The 9980-nt window shown below is 43.3% G+C and overlaps 1 protein-coding gene across 1 annotated transcript in view; it reads right to left on the bottom strand.

Annotated features, from left to right (window-relative positions):
- Window positions 1-3202: 3202 nt before the first annotated feature.
- The window catches only part of nr2f5 (nuclear receptor subfamily 2, group F, member 5), a 25377-nt gene continuing 18599 nt past the window's right edge, over window positions 3203-9980 (bottom strand). Inside the window, exon 4 of the mRNA XM_037676088.1 lies at window positions 3203-4255. Coding sequence (XP_037532016.1) covers window positions 3936-4255 — 320 coding nt within the window. The 3' untranslated portion in view covers window positions 3203-3935. The remainder of the gene's footprint in view (window positions 4256-9980) is intronic.

Raw genomic sequence — 9980 nt, 5'->3', positions numbered from 1 at the left:
AAAACAAACTCATAGAAACTTCCTGTGAATTTCTTTACCAACAGACGGCTCTCAGGCCCCAGAAGAGTTTTCCAATACTGATACTTGACACTGATATGATGACGTCATGTTGGAAATGTGACACAAAACTTTTCTTCCAAAAATAAAATAAAAACATAAAGAGTGGGGCGGAGAAAAAAGGATTTCTACACTAAAACACAGTTCCAAGTCCAATGGGAGTAACGCTGCAACACAGACTGTGGTTTTCAGAGGGAAGTGATGCATTACTCGAACGTATCCGTACAATAAGCTCAAATGACACGAGTTCAGGGGATTTCCCAACACGACATCGCCAGGAAGTGGAAATGAACTTGCACAAAGTCTAGAAGTGCTGCTGATGTTAAAGCAGACATTTGCATTCTCACAGATTCTTTATTTTCTAGTGATTGCATAAAAAACTCCTCTGCATTTCCTTTCCATGTGCATGTTGCAGCTCAGCGCCATGCGGGCCGGTTTCCATTCCCGACAGGACATAATACCTGTTATAACAGGTAACGAGAGATTATGGCACAGTCATAAGATAAATGCTCAGTGACAAATCCTTGTTCTAAGGCAAATACAGCTAGTTTTGCAAAATGCCCCTCTACCTCCCAAACGTCTCACCTAAAGTCTAAAAAGGTCCAATATTGACAATCATTATAAAAAAAAGACAATAAAGACAATGAGCTGTGAGACGACCTCCTGTGATAGTGTCATGAAGGAAAGTCTTTTGAATTAGTAAAACATTTTTTATTAATTGGGGTAAAGGTAGAAATATTCTACCAGTGCTGTGATTTTACAACAGTGTATAAGTGTCGGGTCTGACTAGTTAACAATGCAAGTGCCTATTTAATTCGTATTTATATATATATTTATATATATATAACTTCTCCTGAGACTCCAAAACAAGTGAAATTATAGACAAACCAAAACCTCATTTTATATCATCAACACTGCCACGAATATAATCCAAACAAGAAGCATTCATCAGCTTTGGCACGGGTTTCTGATAAGTGACATAGGCCTGTCACGATAAACAATAAATCAATTAATCGCATGATAAATGAAAATTATCTACCTCACTTTCATTTATCGGCTTTATCGTTTCTTTGTGTCCCTCTCTTTTTACTGAAGACACTGGATGACTCTGGATGACACTGGATGGCTCTGGATGTTGTAGGGTTGTGTTGGCTTACGCGACTCTGCAATATTGCGTGGACATCGGGGGAAGTTCCCCTGGATTGGCAGACCGGGGTGGTGGTCCCCCTATTCAAAAAGGGGGACCGTAGAGTGTGTTCCAACTACAGGGGAATCACGCTCTTAAGCCTCCCTGGTAAGGTCTATTCGGGGGTTCTGGAGAGGAGGGTCCGTCAGATTGTCGAACCTCGGATTCAGGAGGAACAGTGCGGTTTTCGTCCTGGCCGTGGAACACTGGACCAGCTCTACACTCTCAGCAGGGTCCTGGAGGGTGCGTGGGAGTTTGCCCAACCAGTCTACATGTGCTTTGTGGACTTGGAGAAGGCGTTCGATCGCGTCCCTCGGGGGGCCCTGTGGGGGGTACTCTGGGAGTATGGGGTACCAGGCCCTTTGATACGGGCTGTTAGGTCCCTGTATGACCGGTGTCAGAGCCTGGTCCGCATCGCCGGCAGTAAGTCGGGCTTGTTCCCGGTGAGAGTTGGACTCCGCCAAGGTTGCCCTTTGTCACCGATTCTGTTCATAACTTTTATGGACAGAATTTCTAGGCGCAGCCAAGGTGTTGAGGGGATCCGTTTTGGTGGCCTTAGGATTGCGTCTCTGCTTTTTGCAGATGATGTGGTCTTATTGGCTTCATCAGATCGTGATCTACAGCTTTCGCTGGAGCGGTTCGCAGCCGAATGCGATGCGGCCGGGATGAAGATCAGTTCCTCCAAATCCGAGGCCATGGTCTTGAGCCGGAAAAGGGTAGAGTGCCCTCTCCGGGTCAGGGAGGAGGTCCTACCCCAAGTGGAGGAGTTCAAGTATCTTGGGGTCTTGTTCACGAATGAGGGAAAAATGGAGCGTGAGATAGATAGGCGGATAGGTGCAGCGTCTGCAGTGAAGCGGGCGCTGTACAGGTCTGTCGTGGTGAAGAGAGAGCTGAGTCAAAAGGCAAAGCTCTCAATTTACCGATCGATCTACGTTCCCACCCTCATCTATGGTCATGAGCTTTGGGTTGTGACCGAAAGAATGAGATCTTGGATACAAGCGGCCGAAATGAGTTTTCTCCGCAGGGTGTCTGGGCTCTCCCTTAGAGACAAGGTGAGAAGCTTGATCATCCGGGAGGGACTCGGAGTAGAGCCGCTGCTTCTCCACGTCGAGAGGAGCCAGTTGAGGTGGCTTGGGCATCTGTTTAGGATGCCTTCTGGACGCCTCCCTGGTGAGGTGTTCCGGACACGTCCCACCGGAAGGAGGCCCAGAGGAAGACCCAGGACACGCTGGAGGGACTACGTTTCTCGGCTGGCCTGGGAACGCCTCGGGATTCCCCCGGAAGAGCTGGCCCAAGTGGCTGGGGAGAGGGAAGTCTGGGCCTCCCTACTTAGGCTGCTACCCCCGTGACCCCACCCCGGATAAGCGGAAGAAAATGGATGGATGGATGGACTGGATGACAAAAGGCTCGACTCTGGTGCTCTTCACTGACTCCCCCATTTCTCGTTTCTTTTTGTTTTAACGATCCAAAATCACATTTTTGGATCGTTAAAAGCAGCTAAGCCGAGAAGCTAAGCTACGAGCTAACAGGCCGACCTCAGGGGTAAAAAAACCCTCCGTCTTGTCAAAGCTCCAGAATTCACGATTGAAACCCGTGCCTTCGTGTAAAAAGTTTTTCTGCAAAAAGAATCAGAGAACTTATTTACTGATTTTATTATTAAAAGCTTTGTGTGAAAAATGCTACGCTAAAGAGCTCAAACCACACCGAGCGGCCGCCATTTTGAGAACCGAAAAACAGGAATGAGAGACAGCCCATGCCAAGTCAAGGGGCCTCCCTCCCATTTTTCTTAAAGAGACACGCTGCTCGCTTCCTCAATATCCATCTTTCGGTTCAAACAGTCTTATACTGCCATCCAGTGGTCAAAAAAGATACTACACACAAAAATTAACCAACATTTCTTCCTAAATTTGACAATAATTGCTAATTATTGTCAAATTTCAAACAATATTATCGTTTATCGCAATAATTTGAGACAGCAAAATTTGTTATCGTGACAGGCCTAAAGTGACATCTTTTCTTGTTCTTGTGCTGATACTGACATGTTTGTCTATCCGTCGACCAACTCCTTTGAACCTGAGCTTTGTTTAGAGCGAACCCAAAAAATGCCGTAGATGCCTGTGAATCGATGATATCCTGTACATTTGGACACAATCATAAGTTTCCTCTCCATATGAACAATGCTGCAACAAACACACACAGTAAAACATGTCTTCTGCAAACGTTCAAGACATTTTGGCATTTTGTCTTTTTTTAATGGCTTCTGGTTTTCAAAAACAGTTCGTAAATATACACTTGGGGGTTTCTGCTCTTGGCTGTAGAATCCAAATGGCAGCGTCCCTGCTCAGTTTTTTTTTGTTGCCGTACTTACCAAAGGTAGCACCAACAATTAGGCAAAACGTTTTCTGTTTGCACAGTTTTGAGCGTGACATCTGAAGTGAGTCCAACAGACCTGCTGGTGAACTGCGTGCTGACCTCTGCTACCAACCTGTCCAGCTCGTGCCACGTCTCGCCTGCTCAGTGTCTTCTGGTGCCACCAAAAATTTGCATCGGCAACGAAGATCTATCGGCGTATGTAACCTGGGATGGGTTCGTCTTTAAGAGTGGAATGGTGAGGGAGCTGCTTCCTCTGGGGAAGCCAAAAAGGTGAGGCTGAAGATGATGAAGGCAGGAAAGAAGGACGTCTGGCTTCACCTCATGGTCCGTTCTCGTTGTAATGGAGGGAGAGGGGTCGCTCGCGCTGCACGGTGGGCATGTACGGCCAGTTGTAGCTGGAGCCCGAGAGCAGCATGTCACGAAGTAGCGTCTCGATGGGCGTCTTTCCCACCAGGCGAACGAAAAACAGCTGCTCAATGACCGGAGAGGAGACGATACGCAGAGAGGGGAGACGGAGGAGGAGGCGTCCAAAGCGGTTGGGCTGGCTGGGATACTGGTTCCTGACGTACTCCTCCAGAGCACACTGGGACTTCTCCTGGATGCTCTCAACGTGGGCGACATCCGATAACCCCATGGCATCTAAAGGCAAGAAAACAAATGTTAAAGTTCAAGTTAGAGCGAGGAGAGAACTGTAAAGTGAAAGTAGTCAAACGAGAGTTAACGCAGAAACGTGGATCAAGAATATTTTTTAAATCATGTCAAGTTAATTCATGTGTCGTCATTATTTGAACAATATTTGTTTAATTTTAAAAAATCAAAGCTTAATTAGGATAATTTTTTGGTTTAGGCCAGATAAAGACCAAAAGGAACAACTTAACATTTATAACATTTATTTTGAAATTTTTCCTGTGATCTTAAAGCAATATTTGAAGCATAAAGTAATAAATATGTTACATGTTTTAATACATTTATCAACTTGTGGCATAAAGCCTTAATAAAAGTACACCCCCTGCTGGTTTCTGTCCAAATTATAGATCTTATAGATTCTTGTGGTTTGTTTGCTCCTCGTTCTGTACAGCAAGCTCCCTTTGTTAGTTTAATTTAGAAAGTTGTGTAATCTCCCCCCCCCCCCCATCAAAATAGTCATCTCATGCTCAGCAAGAAGCTGATAAAATGTTCAGGGACACGTTCCATCCTGGATATAAAATAGAACAGAAAAGAAGCAGTAAACGAGAAGAGCGACGTATGTTGCCGTTACTGAATCATGAGGGAAAAGCTCGACGACTTTCAGGAAGAGTAAGTCGAGCTGCGGTCTCTGTTCCTGACCACCTGTCCTCCTGGGTGCTCCTGAGCACGAAGCATCACGCCTTTGTCTGGGTAACTTGTCAAACTGGGTAACTGAATCAGACTCAGGTCTGGGCTCAGTTACAAACTGAACCCTGTGCATCTTTGACTGCCTCCATGCTGAAGTACGAGGTCCCAGCACGCAGCCCTGAGGGCTCACTGAAGAGGCTTCGAGGCTTGGATGTTTTCAGAAGACACTAATTTAAGTCCGCGTTTTCACAGACTGTATACAAAAGACGAAAGATAAATTTTATGTCACCAATTGGTTTGTGAACTTCAGTTTTGAAGCCTTTTTAGTTTCTTCATTTCTCACCATCAGTGAGGAGGACGTGCACGCTCTGCAGCAGACGTGCACGCTCTGCAGCAGAGGTTCTGACCTCAAGTCAAGTCAGATTTATTTATAGAGCACATTTAAAACAGAAACTGTTACCAAAGTGCTTGGACCTGGACGTAGTAACTCCATCCAAACAAAGGAGTGACGGCAGAGGCGTCTATTAGCAATTAGCAGGTGTTGTAAAGTCCCAAACTTCATTTAAGGACTATTTTTAATGACTATTTGAATTGTTTAAAGTCATTGCCTAAACCAAAATAAATTAAAAAACAACATCATTAACAAGTAACCAGCTCTGAATAAAATTTAGTTTGAAGTGTTCAGAATTAAACGACGGCTAAAACTAGAACCAGTTAAAATCTTTTCCTCAGTGGGAACGTTTGCCCAACATTCATGCACAGTTGTTGCTGCACAGATCCGGACTTCCTCCCCCCCACCCCCCTGATCTGAACTCACTTTCCCCTTTGCTCATGCTTTGCCTTCCACCTCATCATACCTCCCCCTGGTGGCCCCCTCCTCGGCCTGAGGCTCACACGACAGAGTAACACTGTGCGACCGTTTTCACACCCTGTGCGCAGACAGAACAGAGCGATTCAGTAAAAAGAGGTCAGAAATGTGTGAAGTCTAAACAAAGACATTTTACTGTACGCTGCTGCAGACGGTCCTCTGAGCCTGGCCCCTGGGTGAACCCACATTTGGGAGTCAGGTACCCGATGAGGGCAATTTATTCTCAAGCTCCGTGTTCGAAGCGTCGGCCTGAGAGTTCAAACCCGTCACCATGTATCACTGGTCCGCCACGCTCTGATCTGTCCCACATGTAAACCCCGCCCGGCTGGGCCTCACTTCTCTGCAACAACGTTTTAATACACTTCATATTTTAATCAAGCGTGCCAATCTTTCCCCACCCCCCAACGGGCCCTATTCTCATCATTCTGTAAGAATAATTGCTCCCTCTTTGGCTAGATTTCCCTCCACATGGGGGGCAGACGGACTGAGTTTTTGTCAAACTGCCGTTTTGGGTCCTGCGTGACAAAACGGTGACTCCCTGGTTGGGATTAACGGAGCTGTCTGCGCAACTGAGACCATTTCGGGCGCTGAAGCGACAGCTCTGTGGGCGACCGTCCACGCCAAGCACCACCGTGTTCCTTTGTCTGATCCTTGGGCACGCACCGGATCAGGGCGGCGAGGGATCAGTGTGGCAGGAATGAGATGCCCGCTCGCTGATGCGTCTTGATGGGTCGGAGCTTCACGGGGGGAGCGGACTCGAAGACGATTGGTGTTTGTCCGAGCCTGTTAGGTCATCGCAGAAGTCAGGCCAGCTGCAGATTCGCCTGCGCTGCTGCTGCTGCTACGTTCATATTGGTGACGTCTTCATGAATCTTTTGATGAGCGGTGCTGTTTTTTTTTTTTTTTTCTTGAACTCATTGTGTGCACACGTGCATCTGCCCATGCAGAGAGGTCGCACGTGATGCTCAAGGCTACAGGGGTTATGTAGGTCACGGCGAATCCTCCTTCTCACTGAAACGCACCATGCATAATTCAAGTCCTGTGGTGGGGGGCAGGAGTCCCAGGGCTTGAACTCGGCTTGGAGTTTGGGGTTCAGGGAGCATAAGGAAGGAGGAGGGGGCTGGACGGCTGGTTTCAATAATAGATGGGATCATAAAGGAGAGATGACTGATGAAAGAAGGGGGGAAAGGTGGGTCTGCAGCCACCCACGTGAACAGAAATCGGGGTTCGGTGGAGACGCTGCATCCATGCTGAGTGGATCTGACAAGGTTTGCAAGGAGGAAAAGAAAGAAAACACAATTAAAAAAACACGAGACATCTCAGTGTTGGCTCCTTCACCATCGTTTCCTCCTGGGTCACAAAGCATGATCTCCCCGTGAAGGATCCTCGATGTGACAGCATTTTGTTTCGCAGTGGAGCCCAGTGACTGTCGGGATAAACCTCAACAGCGTTTGTGTATAAGCACGATCAAAACAGAGACGATCTCAGGGGTTTTGTCAGGACTTAAAACCATTTTATTTTGATTTAACCTTGTCTGCTCAGCAGGGAGGACGTATGGCTACATAGGACGAGGAAATTCCCTAAACCGGCGCTGGCATGAAGGAATTTTCTTTGTTGTAGTCTAGTTAGACAGGCAAGGTCAGTGGTTTCACCAGGAAGAAAAATCTAGTTAAAATGTTCTAAATTAAATCTTTACCCGGACCTGTGAACATATGTATTTTCCTACTTTAAATATTAAAAAATATCTAGCTTGCTGAGTATTTTTAATTACATCGTTATACATAAAATACTGTGAGAAGTGTCTCACATAGAGCAAATTAAAAGCACGGCATTCCACAAAGAAATGCAAATTGTCTGCAACCTTTCATGACAGAGTTTTAATTCAAGATGGCCGCCACAGCCATCCACATCTCAGATGTTTTTATTGCTCAAAGTAAATGTTGAGGGAGACTTTCAGATGCAAACACACCAATACAATTGGTGAAGACATAACCAGCGTTGTTTGCTAAGGTTGCTTAGCTGCGGTGGCCATCTTGAATGGGATCAACTTCAAATCAGCTGTAGGGGTTGATTCAATGATTGCTTTCTGAGAGTTTAGTTCAGGTCCACCAAAGGTTCTTGAGATATTTAGAACTCTGCAGAAGCTATAGATATTTGAAGGTACAGACAAACAAATGTGCACGTTGCACGTACACACACACACACAGAATCACAAGCAAAGACACCGTCGCTCCACTTTTGCTCTCGATGGAAAAGGCTGATGTACGAGCAGCTTTTCTACTTCGACAAAGTTGCAGTGAAACATCTCGACTGTACGGAGGAGACGATAAGACGATTTCTGCTGCAGGATTTGAGGTCACCTCTCGGTCAGGATTCACAAAGAGGTTGTGGATTAGAAACAGGAAGCCCCCCCTCCACCCCCAGTTTAAGTATCTGTATCTGTTTGATAAGTTTGTTTTGTAGCATTTGTTCTTCGCTTTTACACAAAAACTGTTATTTCACCAAGGGTTTGATGTTTTCTATTGTATTTTTTTCATTTTCAGAAACACATCTATGTGTTTGGCATGAAGGAATAAAGAACAATTATCTGTATCAATTTTTTTTGTTTAAACCCATAATGTGTTGGATAAACGTATTTTACAAGTGACATCTGGACGATCATGTTCAGTACAGATGAACAGACAGATTAACTTTACCAACTAACCTATATCTCTATATAGCCTGTAAATAACCTATAACTCTATATAATCTGTAACCAAACTGTAACTCTATATAACATTTAGCTAACTTGTAACTCTGTACAACCTGTAACTCTATATAACGTGTAATTAGCATGTTAACTCTATATAACCTGTACCTAACCTGCAACTCTATATAGTATGTTACTAACCTATAATCATAGATAACATACAACTAGCCAGTAACTATAAAACTGTAACTGACCTGTCTCCCTATGTAACCTGTATCTAACCTATAACTCTACATAACCTGTAACAACTTGTTACTAACCTGTAACTCAATATAACATGTAACTAACATGTAATTCAATATAACATGTAACTAACCTGTAACCCTACATAACCTGTAACTAACTTGTAACTTTGTATAACATGTAAGTAACCTGCAACTTTATAGAATATGTTACTAAACTATAACGTTATAACATACACCTAATCAGTAACTCCATAAAAACGAACTAACCTGTATCCCCATATAACCTGTAACTAACCTGTATCTCTATATAACTTGTAACTTTGTATAACATGTAACTAACCTGCAACTCTATATAACACTTTACTAAACTATAACCTTATATAACATGTACCTAACCAGTAACTCTATAAAAATTGTAACTAAACTGTATCCCTATATAACCTGTAATTGTGACTAACCTGTAACTAACCTATAACTGCATATAACCTATAATTAATGAGTAACTCTGTAAAACTAACTAACCTGGTTCCCTATAAAACTTGTAACTAACATGTAACTCTATATAACCTGTAATTAACATGCAACTCTATATAACCTGTAACTAACATGCAACTCTATATAACATGTAACTAACCTGTAACTCATAACATGCTACCCATCTGTAACTATATATAACGTTTAACTAACTTGTAACATTGTATAACCTGTAACTCTATATAACATGTAATTAGCATGTTAACTTTATATAACCTGTAACTCTATGTAACCTGCAAATAACCTGCAACTCTATATAACATGTTACTAACATATAATTGTATATAACACAACTAAAAGTAACTATAAAAACTAACTAACCTGTACCCCTATATAACCTGTAACTAATCTATAACTCTACATAACCTTTAACTAACCTGTAATAACTTGTAACTAACCTGTAAACCTATATAACCTGTAACTAACTTGTAACTAAATATAACCTGCAACTAACCTGCAACACTTAACATGTTACTAACCTATAATCTTATATAACATGCAACTAACCAGTAACTATAAAAACTGTAACTAAACTGTATCTCTATATAACACGTAACTAACCTGTAACTCTATATAACACGTAACTAATGTAACTCAATATAACATGTAACTAACCTGTAACTCTATATAACCTGTGATTAACATGTAACTCTATATAACCTGTAAATAACATGTAACTCTATATAACTTGTAACTAACATGTAACTCTATATA

The sequence above is a fragment of the Nematolebias whitei genome, chromosome 5 (assembly GCF_014905685.2).
Source record: "Nematolebias whitei isolate Nwh7 chromosome 5, NemWhi1, whole genome shotgun sequence".
Classification (NCBI taxonomy): Eukaryota; Metazoa; Chordata; class Actinopteri; order Cyprinodontiformes; family Rivulidae; genus Nematolebias; species Nematolebias whitei.
The sequence above is the reverse complement of the archived record's forward strand: the minus strand, read 5'-3'. Positions and strand labels throughout refer to the sequence as shown.